The following is a 16,458-nucleotide window of genomic DNA, read 5'->3' on the forward strand; positions in this document are numbered from 1 at the left end:
ATTGGCTCCCCTTACACACTGTCTCAAAAATATTTTGTAGGTCTATTACATATAATTCCAATAAAATACATAGGGGTGTTCTATGAATACTTGTTCCTGCCTATCTATGCCTTTAACAGTGCAGATTGAAGAAGCTCCTCCCACATCACCAGAACCAACACAGCAGTTAGTTTTGGAGCGCGGTGCAGGTTTTCATTCCCAGTCTTATGATAGACTCTGATACATTCATTACTACACCTCTGCTACTGCTGATGCTGTAGGAAAGAGCCAGAGACCTGCCTCTGCAGAAACTCAAGACAAAACCAGATGAATTCATACACAGAAAACACACACACCCACACCCCAACACACTCCTCCATTCAATTCTTCATTCCTCAGTGCACATCAATCTTTTATAAAATCCCAGCGTTATCTCTGCAAGAGTCAAGGAAAATAGGAAACGCACGGGTCTCAACACAACTTTGCAGCTGTTGATTGAGGTAGATACCAGAGGCTGAGCTAGGTGGAGTGAGAAAGCCCCCGTTTTCCCCCCCATCCCCGCCTGTCTGCTTGTCAGGTGGGACTGTGATAGGATCCAATTAGAGGGAGCTGTAGATAAAATGATGATGAATTGCAGCGGCGTGATAGACTGACGGACACAGATACACATGCACACGAAGGTGAAAAAAAGGCAAAAGGAAGCAAAATAGACAAAGAGAGTCGAAGAGGAGGTGGGGGATTAGGTGGAAACGACGACAGTGCTGTATAGAAAGAAATGGATGGATGCAAAGAAGAGAGTATAAGGAAAAAACAGACCCAAGTTCAACAAGCAAACAGGGGAAAACAAACAAATGAGGGGGAAACAGATGGAGATGGGAAGTTTTTCCTGGAATAAAATGGATGGGGAAAGAAAAAGCAGAGGGGGGGTGGGGGGGCAGTCTGGTTTAGGTAAGAAGTTGTTCAACCGTGCAATGCTGCTTTGATAAAACACTCATTTCTCTTGGACTCTCAACAGGCGACGACAAATGTATCAGCCACCCTGGTGAAAACGTGAAAAAAAATAAAATAAAATGCATTCCCAGTTCAGTGCTGTAGCATCTCACACTGTAAGACATGGTAAATTCAAACATTTAATTTGAGTTCATTTCTTTAGCTGAGGAAAAAGAAAATCCAATTTAAGACATAATAAGCTAATTCAGTAGCTGAAAAGTCTACTGAATGAGCTCTAAAATAAGTGTAAAAATTGTATGTGTACTATACTGCGTTAAGTTGATCTGAGTGCAGCTTTAGGGTATATAAAAGATGTTACACACTGGTGTGTTTCTTCTAGCCACTCACCACCAGGCTGAAGAAGATGCCATACTTTTCTTACCACCAGCCACAGCTTGTTGTGGTCTCCAAGACTCTACAACCTTAAAACTGAATCTCAAAAATGCCAATAGGTTTTTTTGAGAGTACTGTGAGAAAAAAGAGCTTTTCATGGCATAAACTGAAAGCAGTTTATGCCATGAAAACATAAACTTCTCCAAAACTTGGGTGGGACTTTGATTTCAGATGAGACTAACATCAATCTGGTGATATTCTAGACTCATGTGAGCTTTAATTAAAACAAAATGGGATGTGGTGAATACAGAGCGTTACACTTTGTTTAATTACGTTTTTGCTATTAAGCCATAAATGAAGTAGACTTTAATATAGTAGCTGATGTTAACTAAGGCATGATGAAAATTAGCAACATGTAGCATAATTAATCCTGTGACTCCAGTCAGTTAGCAGTAACTAACTGCTTATATACTATTTCTAGCAAACTAGTTTTTTTGCATCTATCATGAGTAGACTATGCTAATTTTTGTCATTAGCTCACCTGCTACATGCAATTGTTTTGCTATGCTGAAACATTCCCGATATTTGTTTTTTTCAGACTGTGTCTGAAAACATCTTTGTCATTTAAAAGGTCTTTAAAAGTCCAAAATTTGACTTGCTGAAACTTGAAGAAATCCTGTAGTTCCACAAAGAAGAGGTAACAATTCTGAACCAAAACAAGATTAATAAAAAGAAAAAAAATCTAAAGTAAAAAAAGAGACTTTTCTTTGCAGGTTTGTCTCCATTAAAGCCTCCAACAACATCCGTAATCATTTGGCAAACTATAATTCTGAAATGATCAGTGCGCCTAGTCACTTATGCCAGGAGGAAATTTGTTTATGCTCTTTCTTTATTCACTACATTATCCAGATAAAAGACAAAATGTGGTTATAGTCCAAACAGAAGCTGCAGAGGATCAATAGATGGAAATCCATCTGTGATTGTGAAGCGGCACTCCGGCCACCATTGTGTTCCGTATTCTCAGCAGGGCGGAGTGAGTTTATGTACCACGGCTCGCCTGCGACTCTTGGGTAGCCGAGGGTAATAAATCACAGGGAAAATTAGCCAGCAGTGGATGTACACTCATCCGTTCAATCTTACTGTCTCTTTGTGCATTATTTAGCCCCTCACCAAACAGTGAAACATTGAACTTGCTAAGTCAGATACACCAGGGACCTGCGGAACGCATCGATGCAGAGACGAGAGAGAGTGTGTCCACGAGACGCACACAGGACGCAGGCGGGCTGCGGGGGATACCTCCGGGGTTTTTTTTTTCACAAACACACACACACCCAAGCACAACCCTTTCCTCCCCAGGGGTTTGGAAGCCCAAAATGAAACAGACATATGGAGATTCTCCACATGATCTTCTTCCTAATCATGTGGAGCAGACGGAGACTGTAGCATCAGCAACGACCAAGAATTTGCTTTACATGATTTATTGCACTGACACACATAGATAGGCCTTGTGTGTGTGAAAGTATGCGTGTGTGTGTGTTTGTGTTAACTTTCTGCTGCAAGTCCATGCATCTGGCACACTGGCACAGCCAATTTGGGAAGATGAATGCCTCTGGGTGTGTGTGTGCGTGTGTGTGTGAGTGTCTGAAAATGTATCTTTATCTGACTGGTGTCAGGCAGGAAACTGGGATTCAGTTTGGGATTCATAATGATTTATTTGAAGGATCTAATGATGACACATCTTTAATTATAAAAAAAAGAAAACAACAAAAAAGATTATTTTGTTGTTGTTTTTTTCTAATCCACAGGTTCAGGCTTGAATTTATCATACTACTGATTCCAAATAAGATTTGGACAAACGTCTTTCAGCAAGATGCTTGCTTGGAAAGTAGATGGTCTTTGGTAATCAGCAGCCAAGTTCAGGCTGAACATTTCACCATTTCCTGCCATGTCAGCCATCTTGTTTTTTTTTTTTCTTTTTTAGTGCAGTTAAAAGATTTGGAGGAAGTCCTCTGCCTCCGTTTTTATAGCAAAAACCACTCAAACCCACAGCATGATGCTACCTTCACCATACTTGAGAGTTCATAACATGTTGAAAGTCTCACCTTGAGACTTTGAGTCTCACCTTGAGACTTTCAACACGTCCAATAACACTTCCAATAATGGTCCAATAATACTTCACCAATGAGGTCATAAATCTTAATCTGTGTTTGGTCTAAACATAAAACATATGCCATTGGCATTAGGCTTTCCATGAGGAAAAATACAACAATTTAACTAGTAGCAAGTTTGTCTTTTCATTGGTGTCCCAACAAAAATAACCTTCCAAGACGCACAATAAAATTGGAGCTTTTAGACTACTAACTAACTATGTTTAAAAGTTTGGTCTGTGCCATCAAACCAAGCAATTTAAATATTAAAAGTAATAAAGAAGATCAAATATTCCAGAGTTTTGTGTGTGTGTATATACAGTATTTGAGGCTGTAGTTTCAGAACCCTTGGCTTACAGCAAATCTACAATAAATTCAAACCCAATTCTTAGTTTTAAAAATCATTAACATTGTCTCCTATTTTTTGGATAAAAATAGTTTAAATGCAAAGTAAACCCACATATAACTTGATCAAATCAGTACCTTTACATCCTTAGCATCCTCTTCATCAGACTGTTATACAACAACAGAATATTTCAAGTCAGGTCTGGTAATATTTGTTCATTTGTGGCAAAAACTAACAGTGAGGCAGTTTTACATTGTTTGTTTAGCCAGCCTCTGTTGAACTGAGTAGAGACAGGATGAAACGAGGGACTTGCATGCTGTATATGTGTGCTAGCGGTGTATTTTAACACACAGACACACATGCACACACACACGCCGGTATCCTTCAACATGACTAATTACTCCAGGATGACCCGCACACGGACGCGCAGCTCGATGCGCACAGCTGCTGGTTTTTCTGCCTCCTCTGGCCTCGCCTGCCAGCTGCTCTGTTTTGTTAACATCGGCACTTTTTAGACGCTTAGGCATATATGCGTACACACACGCACACACACCACAACCATATCTATTCATACAGTCCATGGAGACACGCAGTCCGTGGAGACGATTCATGTAGTGGGAGAATAAACGAGTGCAGGAGCAGATAACGAATGAACCCGAGCCAGGCTGCTGTGTTACTGTAATGAGGCCAGGGACGGCTTTGTGCTCACCTTGTACTTTCTGCACCTCCTCCCTTCCCTCTCTTTTTTTACCCTCCTGTCACCTCGCCTCCCTCTGTTGTCCCCTCCCCATCCTCGCTCCATCCCCCATGGTTACACTCCGTCTCCTCCCGCTGTCATTGTGCTTTTTTTTCCCCTTTTACTAGTTTTCCTCGTTCTTTTGGTGCCCGTCTTTCCTCTTCTGCTAATTCTCACTCTGTTCCTAACACCACTCCTCTCATTTCCTTCTCATTTGCACTGGAGCTATCCTCCATGTTCATCCACACAACTTTCTTGAGGCGTCTTCCTCCCCTTTTTTCTCCTCCTCTCCTCTCATCTCCCTAGGGGGCCCACACTATGAGTTGTCTCAGGTAGATTAATTACATGCAGTGACATAAAGGAGCTGGCCAGAGGCTTCAGTAATGAGTCTGATTACTCATTTCCAGCAGCTCTGGGGGCTCTGGGGAGGGAAGTCAAGCCAGTAGGCCAGTAGAGGGGTGTTTCAGTACGACTTTAACCTACAGGGCTTCACCAGTACCGGGTTTGACACCACTTTAAGAGCAAAGGTACATTAGAAGTCACTGACTTGCCAAAAACTTTGGAACTTAGTAAGAGAATGAGTCACAAGGAGCTAGTGGCATTTTACAGCACAATCAAATAAATATGTTACTTTCAGTTGCTATATACTGTATATTATCAGATATGACTAAAAAGAATTTTACTTGCTGGTTTAACACCTTGATATTGGACCTCTGTTTCTTTAAAAACTCCTTCTTTTTCCTTCTCTTTCTGAAACTCCACCTACAAGAAGTCATCACAGCATGGCTCCTATTAACCCTTTCACAGAAAAGTAGCTCCTATAATGAGTTAAGCAGATGTGCAGTTCTACAAGGTTTTTGCTAATTGCTGCTGGCTAGTCTGAAGGAGCCGAGTGGGGGAGGAGCTTCTCTGTGACGCGAAGCTTAGAAACTGCAGCTGTGAGGAGGAGCTGCACCTCGAAGGCGGAGCTAGGTCCAACCAGGCATTTTATACAGCTGAATGGTTGCCTTGGAGATTAAAATATTTCTCAGACATGCATAAAAGAATCAAAGCAACACTCCAAGTGTATTTTTGGAAATAACATAACATGATGTAAAGATCAAAGATATCAAGTTTACATAATACTGCCCCTTAAAGGGAAGCAGCAAAAGCAAATATGGTGGATTAGCAGTGATGCCCAACAACTGGCACACTGATGATGTCGTCCAGAACATGTTGATAAAAATTAAGCTTTTAGGGTGTTATGCAACTGTCACAGCAACAGTCTTCAGTCAGAGGCATCTTTTGATTGTTTCAAGACTGACTGCTACTGCAGATCCTTCCTGCCCACACCATGGACCCCTGATTGGTGATACACACCTAATGTGGTGAGTGTCCAAATTTATTTATCACCACAAGTTGTTAAATCTTAACACACTTCTTTTGCACATTTCTTCAGTTTTTGTTGATTTTGAATACTTGAAATTTTAAGTTTTGATTAAATAATTGAAAATAAATCATAGTGAAAATGTCAGAAAAACGAAAACATTTCTAGGGTGTCCTAATCTTCTGACATGACGCGATCATTGTTTCATAAAAACGAGACATGTTGGATTTTCAACATGACAATTTTAGGGAAGAAAATGTCTCAAATTCAGGAAAATTTCATTAGACAAACAAAACTTGACAAAACAAATAAAAATGCCTTTACTGGTTTCTCTTTTACTTTGTTCTTCCTTACTTTGCTTCCAATTGTATTCTTTCCTGTAATCGAGTCTGGAGTGAGGCGAAAATAAAATGAAAAACGTTATATCAGAACAACGGAACATTTGTTGTCATTTGTCGTTAAATGAGAATTTTATTGTCCAGATTTTTTTCAGAAAAAGTAATTTTTTGATTTTGACTTTTATAAAAGCAATGACGTGAAGCTCAAATGAATTTATTCCCATACATACATGCTAGTTTGCTTGATTGCAAGTCATTTATTAATTGGATGTAATTAGTTAAACTCGTCTCATCATTATGTGAGCCTGAAGGAAATCACTGAGGCATTTTTTATGTTCATACAGAAGATAACATGAGATATTTGGTGAACTCCTAAACAGTAGAAGAAGAAAAAAGGCTGTTGGACTTTTTGTGTGTAAGCAAATGCTTTGGTCCTGTAAACTGAGCACCCTGCCCATGCTTTGGAATCTAATTAGAGTCAAATTTTACATTTCTGAGGGCAGAAAAATATTAGCAATTGAGAAAAAAATCAGTTTATTAATGAAAGACTTAAATGAATGCTCCACTGATTGCTTTCCTCAAGTTGCTTCATTCATTTATCAGATGAAATCTGACATGAACAGGAAGTGTTTTATTAGGAATACTATCAGTCAGTGGATCCACATTGAATTATCTTTGCAAATATGATGGGACTTTTTACAAAATCCAGTGCAGATGGTGATGATCCCTAGAGAGTGAAAAAAACATCAAATTTGATGTTTGATTTGTTATATTAAATATTATGTAAGTTTTAGCTAATTCTCTATAGTCTTTTATGGGAAAACAAAATGACATCAATTTAGAAATGGAAAGTAGATGTCATATGCAAAACCATCATCAAACTGATATAGAAATTTTAATTTAAATATATATGCATGATCTTTCAGCTCAGAACACTTAAAACTAACAACTTTATTTCTAAAAAATATATATTTTTAAATTTAGCAGGGTGAAGTGAATATAAAATGACTTGTCATTTTGTACTTTGTTTTTAGACATTTTTAAATTCTAAAATTGTATATATTAATTTGCAACAAATTGCAAATTTTATTTGTGCTTGTTTTTTTTATTAAAATTGTTGTATAACACCCTACATAAAAAAACACAACAAACAAGTATGAGGGAAGATTCCCCGAGTCAAAACATTCAGCTAGAAAACCAGTGGCCAATAGTTCTGTCATTTTTTAGTATTCACCAAAAGAATTGTGATTAGCAAGAAACGCTAATGCTAACAACACCAAAGCTGCTGCTCAGTATCTTCCTGTCATGCTTAAGGAAGTCATTTTCAGTTTTTTAAATAATGTTCTTATCAATAAATTCTTGGTTTTCAAAGAAATGTTGTTTTGTTTCCATGAAGGCTAGCATATATGCATTTATTGCCTAAACGCTATACCCTCTTAGGACACTTTGATTGTTTTTGACAATGCCCCAAAATTTGAACATACCATTAATATTACTTGACTTTATTTACAAAGAACCAAAGCATTACACAAGAAGAATCCAGGCTAATGTTAGCTCAATAAAAAAGTGAGTATAGCTGCGGTTTGTGTTTCTAGTTCTGATATTTTCATAAAGGAGTTTATCAAGTGGCTTCAACCTTCTAGGCTGCTCTCCACCTTTTCTTATTTCCCTGATTGTGCCTTCCTTTCTCTTCTTGTGTGCCATCATTAACATCAGTGTCCAACTTTTCCTGTTTCTCTCCACGGAAAGTGAGTGAGACAGCGGGTGACGCTCTGTGTCACAGTGCGGTTTGTCCCGGCATTTTAAACCATGTGACAGCATGAATAAAGCATGATGCGGTGGCTAGCATGGTGGGCAGGGACTGACAGGGGGAACAAGCTCAGCCAGTGTTTTGGTGAAGGCAGACAAGTTGAAACCCTTAAAGTTTAATGGGGGGCCGTGCCACAAAGATGGAGGAGTAGAGAAGAAGTAATAGTGTGAGGGAGGGGGGGTCTTGTGGTTTTGCTGGGCTGCTGTACACACAGCACTTGCCAGTGGGATGCAAAAGTGATGCTAATAATGTTAACAGTCTACCTCGTGTGTGATGGATCACGGTCACAATGTACTAGTGGGAAGGGGGCGGGTTTAATCAGCCGCTCCTTTGTGTCTTTGTTAAATCCTTATCTTAAGAAGCTGTTGACCTCCCAGAATCCTGTGGTTTAATTGGTCTGTGGTCATCTCATCTTCTTCATGTCTCAACAGAGGGCCACACTCCCACAGTGACTCCTCACAATGTCTCTCTTCTCTTTGCCACTTCTTTCTCTTCATCGTGACAGCTTCACCCTAACTTTTCTCTTTACTGCCCATCTTTTTCAGGAATACCAGACTTTGGACGTTGGACGCACTGTCCTAGAGAAACAAAGGTTCTTTAAATAATGTAGTGAAATACATATATTGGTTTGATATCTGGGGTCTCATCAAAGGATTCATACTAAAACTATATGTATGACCAATTGGCAAAAATAGCTTTCAGCAAAAAAGAGAAAAAAATCAGACTTAGAGACATTAAATGACAGTTACAAAATCAGCCTTCTATCACCTGAAGAACATTACCAGGATTAGAGGACTACTGTCTCAGCAAGATCTGAGCTAAAGATAAACACATATAGAAAATCATAGTTTATCACATTGAGTACTGCAGCAGTGTCTTCACAGGTCTGTCTAACAGATCAGTGGTCCAGCAGCAGCTGATTCAGAACGCTGCTGCTGGCGTTCTGACTAAAACCAGGAGGTTGGAGCACATCACCCAGTTTTACAGTCCTTCCACTGAGAGAATAGACCTTAAAATACTGTTAGTAGTTTAGAAATCATGGATTGGCTTACGACCACAGTACATTAAAGATCTGCTATTGTTGTATCAACCTTCCAGGCCTCTCAGGTCTTCTGGTTCTGGTTCTGGTTTTGGTTCTGGTTCTGCTCTGCATCAGATCCAGAACAAAACACCCTTTGATTAGTAGATCAAATTTGAGGGGAACATTGATCAACATACAGTATTTGATAAATGTTGATTTTGATGATGGCATTTAATAAAATGTAATGTTTCTTGCTTGTTGTATAATTTGTGACTGTATGATGTAAACACTTTGAACTGTCTCGTTGATTAAATGTTCTGTACAAATAAACTTGACATGACTATGAACTGCTTTCTAGAAGTTCAAGTTGTGTCAGGAGTTTACGTGTGTGTGTGAGTGTGTGTCCCACCCGGGACGGTCGAGCTCTGTCTACCAAATCCAGTCTGTCAGTGAGCAAATTGGAAATGCCAATTTCACTTTCCTCTGCTCTGCATCTTATCTGTCTTTTTCCCCCTCATCCCACCACTTAGTTTGTGCTTAAACGACTAAAGGACCTTTTCACACCCGTCACCGTTCGATTTCTGGCTGCCTCCACACCTCTGCTGCGCCCTCATCCTTCCTCCCCTTCTTCTCCTCGTCAACGTCCCGTCTCGTCTCCCCGCATCCTCCGTTTCCGCTTCTCTGAGCCCGTTCGGCTGTAACCCGTATTTTCAGCGTATTTGTGGAACATGTCTGTTTGGAAGATTTGGATTTATGCGTGCGTGTGTTCTTGGGGCTATGTCGCAGGCATCTGCGAAGAGCGGCCCTGGCTGAATCACTATGCAAATGAAACAATTTCTTCCAGAGTTTGCCCAATTTGCATTGCATCCCATCATGAATCACCAATTTCTCTCACGCTCTTTGTGTCTGTTTTTTTTCTTTTTCTGTTTGCAGTATGACTATGAGGGCGGCGGCATCAGCGACCTGCCGGTTGACCTCTCCGTGGTGTGGAACGGGAACTTTGTCATCGACAACCCATTCAACATTCAAGGTAAGAGAACAGTTCTTGTTCCTACCTTTAATCTTTTTTTCTTTTGGTTTTTCCTCGGTGAAACACACATCCATTTGTTTGCTCACTATAAAGTAACGCCAAGCAACATCAGCACGTAAACGCTTCCCCTTTCTTCAGAACTCTGTAATTTCATGTTTGACAGCCATCAGCAAGAAAGGTGAAAGTGTGGCGTTTGTTTAGGAAAATCACTATTCTCGTCTCTGGGGATAAGGGAAGAGCGGAGGGAGTGATTGATAACAAAAACCCAACACTGAAATTAATAGGGATAGATGTTAGACAGGAAGATAAACAAATAGGGTAAACCAACAGGATGGAGGAAAAAGAGAGCAGCGACGGGTGTGTGACAGGTTGATGAATGCACTGAGTAATGGCAGGGGGTAGATGTGAATAAAAAGGGATGATAACGGGAAAAAAAACAGAAGCGACACAGGGGGATGGTATTTATTATTTTAATCACTATTTGTGCATGAAGTGGAAAACAATTACGAATTGTAAATTCTTCATCAAGTGCAATACATTGGGAGGTGGAGGCTAATGATTTTAGACGTCCCATTACACAAGATAATGCGAGTCTCGCTCTCGACCGTGTCAAACAGTCCCGTTTTCTGAATTAACTAACCGTTTCTAATCTGGTAACTTCTGCTTCTGTTCCCTCCTAAAATGACATATGAGGAGATTTTCATCACTTCCCGTTGATTTACGCTTGACCTCATTTTGGTACGATGGTAACAGATGAGCAGTTTGGTTACAGAATGCATACTCAGCATTCGTGATTCTTTTGCATAGTTACAGTGTTGTTATGATTTATTGTCACGTCTAAGTACAAAAAGGACGCTTTCAAATGGTGTTTTCATTTATTGAGGCTATCCAAAGCTAGTCATTGTATTTAACCATTGGTTCAGTTCCCCTGTCCAACCCCAGACCTGTAGAATCATGATGTGGAACCTGTTTGACAACATGAAGTAGGCTAAAAATATCCTCAACCAGCAGCACATGAATGCCCCAAGCAACGTTGATCTAACCCAACTTACCTTAATTAGGGTCAGAGTTCATCATTCACAATTAGAAAGTGACTCGGCAAACAGTGCACCCATAGGAGAGTACCAGGAATAAAACCACTGCTTTTCAGAAACAACACAAAGACTGTCAGACATTTGCTAAAAAAGAAAAAAATATATATCCTAATGATCTCAGAAAGTGTAGACAAAAAGGGAAAAAACTACTTTAGGAATTTGTTTGTTCTGTTACATCTGCTGTAAAACTAACAGTATTTCAGAAAAAGAACATTAGTCAACCAAGATTGTGTCCTTACTTCCTATAACTTCTTCATGTCTTTGCCTTTATCTTCCACTTGTGTTTTTTTCTTGCTTTCTTTCTTTGTACGCCCATTTAATTCTTATATCCTTCCCTCCTTTCTTTTCTACTGTAGAATTTTCTTCTCATCCTTGTATTTTTTCTTCCTTTCCTTCCTTTATGTCTTTCTTCTGTTCTTCCTTTATCTTGCTCTCCATTTTTTTCTTTACAAATTTTTATAGTTTATTTTATTCCTTTCTTTTGTGAACAATTTCTTCATTGTCATTTTCTTCCTTTCTTGTTTCATTCCTTGTTTCTATCCTTCTTTGTGTCAGTCCTTTCCCCCTTTTTCTACCTCCCACTACCCTCTTCCTTTCTTCAAACCAAGCTGTGGATGGACAACCTAACACCAATACAAATATCTGCCATAAATTCATACTTAAATAAAAGTGTTGCATTTTAGACACTTAAATAAATATATGACTAGGATGTCAGAAAGGTGGAATTAGGAAAAGTAAGGATTTTTAACATAAAAATGTCTGAAAACCCTCTAAATATGTAATGTGATTAGATTCATGCAGACTGTTATTGTGTTGAAATAAAAGCAACTGTTTTAGGTGGACCTAGGTATGAACTAATATTTAGTATTTAGCAATTCCAAAGTTTAAAACTTTTAACCTTTTTTTGTTAACCTGCACAAATGCTTTATGAGGCTCCCAAGGAAAATGTGTGAGGAAGCACTTTCCTTCTTCTGCATGGAGCATAGAGTAAACACCACTAATCAGCTGGCTAAAAGAAACCTACTACACTTTTTTTCAGCAATACCAAGAAAGGAGTCATTTGAGTCTGTGTGAAATCACCCAGCAGGGAAAAACAGACAGTTATGATGAAAATAAAACAGCACCAGTGCTGCCTGTTATTAAGGTAACACACACAGACAAACACAGATTCATTAATAGACATGCAGTTAACTTGATAGATTGATCCACATCTAGTTAGCTTGACAGCTAGCTAGATAGCCAAGATAGACTGACAGACAGAAAGATAACAATGTAGCTAGACAATTAGCTAACTAGATAGCTATAAAGACAACTAGGCAGACAGACAGCTACATTGACAGACAAATAGACAGACACAGATATATAGACAGCTAGCTAGAAAGTCAGCTAGCTATCCTGATAGGGAAAGAGACAGACAGGTGTTTATGTTTATTTGACTTTCCATTGTGGTCCATACCAACAATGGCGTCAGCAGACCTGTAAGTGACTGAACAACTTCTCCAGTCTTACCTCAACTATTTGATTACTTTTTTTTGGTCACTTTTTAGCTCCAGGAAAACTGGAGTTCACAGAGGATGGAATAGAATTTTCCCCTTTAAATATTCACTCTTTTTCTTTGGTAGGAACATCCCTTTTCCAAAATCGTCTTAAGATGACTCCACAGATCTTCTGTCGCATTTCATTCTGATTCTCTCTTCTCTTATGATGAACCATTTCTATTGTTGTTTTTAATGGATGTTTGGGTTCACTATTTGCTATCCCTCGTTTAAGTTAAACCTTCTAGCAGATAACTAAACTTCTGGGTTAAAACCTTCAGAGTGAGCCCTGATCATGAAGCTCCTACCACCATCATTTTTCTGTGGACAGGGTGTCCTTTGAGTTATGTGCAGTTGTCTAAGCACAACATTTGAAATTGTGGCCCACTTTCAAATGTGTTATGGTTGTGTCCTCAGACCATAACACATTTTTCTACTGTCTTTTAGAAGATTATAGCAGAGGTTGAATATCTTCTTTGGAAGGAAATGACTTCTGTCTTCCTTTTGATCTTTGCAGTTGCATAAAACAAAGTATTTATCTAAAGGTCTACACACTTATGCAACCAGGTTATTGCACCTTCTTTTTATCTTTTACATATTTCCTCCGTTATGATTCTTCCTAACATAATCCCTCGGCTTTGCTACAACACACAACTGATATTTTGCAATGATATGGGTTCACACCGGTGAGTTCTGAGGACTTAAACAGGAGATTAGAAGAGATTATTTCTCTTTCTAAACCTTCACATTTTCCCCATTGTGATGATTGAAATTCAATGCAGTAATTAATGTTAAAAGTTTAATAATCTTTGAAAATATGCTTTATGAAATTGTACTCACTCATACAAATCTCATAAAGAGCCTTTCCTCTGTTCTCCTCCTCCTCTCTCCATCCTCTGTTAATCCCTCCTCACTCCATCCTCGTCTCTTTTTTCCTCCCGAATCAGAGCTGCGTTATCCGTTTCGGGGCAGAGCCGCTCAGAGCCAGCCCGGCTTTGCCCCGGTGTAAAGTGGAGATGTTAATGTAAATTAAATCATTCATTTGGTCCAGATTAATTAGTGTCGCACTACTTTTAAGCTGAGCCGTAGCTAATCAGATTAGGGCCAAGCTGAGGGCCGAGGCAGGCAGATGGATACGGGAGAAGCCCGCTTTGAAGTCCGACCGCCGTACGTCTGCTGAATGAGGAGGATGGAGATTCGTTTTTTGTTTTTTTTCATCTTAACCTCAGATCTTTTTATCTGCTGTGATGCTGAAGGAAAAAAACTCTGCCTGCAGGTGCTGGCAATGTTGCGTTAACTGAGATAATTATGATTCCAATTAGCAGATTATACATAAATCAGAAATCCTAAGCATCCACTGGTAGTTTTTGCTGCTTGTTTGCATGTGTCTCTCTCCACGCTTTGCCCTGCTGACTACTCACTCCTCATCTGAGGTCTCTCTGTCTGGTTTTTCTTCTTACTTTTTCTGGCTCCATCTCCTCTGATTCTCTGGGCCTTGGAGGGAGTCGCATCACATTTGAATTCATAACAATCCTGGTTGCTGTTTTGTTAACAAGTGGAGCTAAAATTTGTCCTCCTCTTCCCGGCTTCCTTTCATCTCCCACTCGGCTCCTAAGGTGCTAGAGGTTTATTTTATTTATTATCTGTTTATTCATTCATTTTGTACTTTTAATGACTTTTCTCCAGTCTGCCGTGTTGGCGCAGTTTCTAATTTAATTTCACTTTTTTGAATGTAACTAATCATCAATCCCATTGGCATTAGCAGACATTACCTGTTGAATTAATTTCACTGGTATTCCTCCAGGTGACTCTTCTTTTTTAACGTAATTTTTTTATCAGCAGAAACAGAACTTACTTCTTGTTTTAGCCTCAGAGTGGTAATAATCAACTAAACATATGTTTACACTTTTTTGCAACTTAATTTCAAATTAATACGTTATGAGTTTATCAAAATGTTCAAAACATAATTCCATCTTCTTGAAAATAGACCTAAAAAGGCTTCATTGGCCCTTTAAATTGTTCTATATAAATATAGTGTGTGCCATTTATCATCAAAGTTTAGTGCACATTGAGACAATTTGCTATTTTTGAGAGGCAGTCTGTCTTGAAATGGCAGTTAACCTGTGCAAATGAATTCTCTCATTAATGTAAAGGTATATCAGAGCTAGGCTATATTAGCCAAATGTAGCACAGACTGGTTGGTATAACAACGGAAGCTCAGAAAATTCCCTAAACTTCTATAAACCTGTTTCAAACTAACTCCTGTGACGTCTCCTGTTTTAAAGCTTTCATTCTGTACAGATGCTACATTTCAGTCGTTTTTTTCTGTCTCTCTCTCATGCAGCCCACTTGTACAAGTGTAGGGCGTTACGGGACAGCTGTGGGATGTGTCTGAAGGCTGACCCCAGGTTTGAATGCGGTTGGTGTGTCCAAGATAAGAAGTGCTCCCTGCGGCAGGAGTGTACGGGCGGAGGGAACTCCAACGTGCCGCTGCAGCTGGCCGAAGGTGGAGGGTGGATGCATGCCACATCTGGAAACAGCCGTTGCACTCACCCCAAGATCACCAAGGTGAGGAAGTGTGGGTATTTGCATATGCTTCTCATGGCTGCATTTGAGGAAGATGAAGCCACTCACTGTAATTTGTCAAGTCTCCTTATGTATATGAGCATTCAAGAGGATGGTGGGGGTTGTTTCATGTCTAGGTGTGAATTATTAACAGTGAGTGACTCATTTTCAGCACAATATCAATTTAGGTAGTCTTTCTAAAATGCCATTCATTCATATCATGTGCTAATTCAATGCTGTGTGATGCGTATTATTTGCAATATTTGCAAAACACTGCCGCCACCGGCGGTGTTTCCTGATGAACACCTGGGGTGCATTCACACCAGTCCTGTTTATTCTTCTTGAATCAAACTCTTCTTCTTGCCTAGAATGTCCGGTTCGTTTGGGGATGTATCAATGTGAACTCTGATTCAGACCAACAAAGCGAACTCTGGTTCACTTAGACATGTGGAAGAAGGTGCCTGGATCAGAGGAGACCAAAACAGAACTGGGTCTACATACAAAATAACTTGTGGCAAAAACATCACATTGCTCACCATTCTCACAGATAAACATAGTAGTGGATCTAGGTAGGCATTCACGTCACCCTGAATCTAGTGCTTCTTTTTGGTCTGCTTTAATGAAACTCTAGTTCATTTGCCTAGAAAGTCCAGTTAATTTGGGAAATGTGAATATAACTGTGTTCTGGTATAAAAAAAAGAAGCTCTGCTCCACCTACAAACCTTGGTTTTGGTTTGGTTGGGGTGAACTCTGATATGGTTTGAAAGTATATGTGAACACCAAGCAGACCCGGACAGGAAGCAGACTATAGCGCAGGGCATTATGGGTAAATACAACCTGAACAAATGTGCAAATGCAGCTCTAATAGGTGAAATGGCTCATTATCTTTAGCCAAAGACAAAAGAAAAATTCTACAACAGCTAAAATCTGATGTCGATTCATTTCTGTTAACATCTCATGAAGGAGGAAGTTGAGCTCTGCATCTTCTTCAGAGGTCTTCATGCTCAGGTTTGGTTGGTTTGACCCAATGCAGTGTGAAGTGAACCACACCAACTGAAAGTGTAACAAATGTTGCCACTTTGGTCCCCCATTGAAAAGAGTTGAAACCAGAAGTTTTCATACAATGATAAAAAAAAAGACATGCACCTTTTTTTCACTGTCTTCTCTT

At 39.5% G+C, this 16,458-nt stretch overlaps 1 protein-coding gene across 2 annotated transcripts in view; it reads left to right on the plus strand.

Annotated features, from left to right (window-relative positions):
* LOC102220729 (plexin-A1-like) overlaps positions 1-16,458 on the plus strand; it is a 289,583-nt gene that overhangs the window by 206,025 nt on the left and 67,100 nt on the right. For both annotated transcript variants that reach the window (XM_023337491.1, XM_023337496.1), the window contains exons 11-12: positions 10,000-10,096; positions 15,070-15,293. In XM_023337491.1, the coding sequence (XP_023193259.1) occupies positions 10,000-10,096; positions 15,070-15,293 (321 nt within the window). The remainder of the gene's footprint in view (positions 1-9,999; positions 10,097-15,069; positions 15,294-16,458) is intronic.

This window comes from Xiphophorus maculatus, chromosome 1 (assembly GCF_002775205.1).
Source record: "Xiphophorus maculatus strain JP 163 A chromosome 1, X_maculatus-5.0-male, whole genome shotgun sequence".
Taxonomy (NCBI): domain Eukaryota; kingdom Metazoa; phylum Chordata; class Actinopteri; order Cyprinodontiformes; family Poeciliidae; genus Xiphophorus; species Xiphophorus maculatus.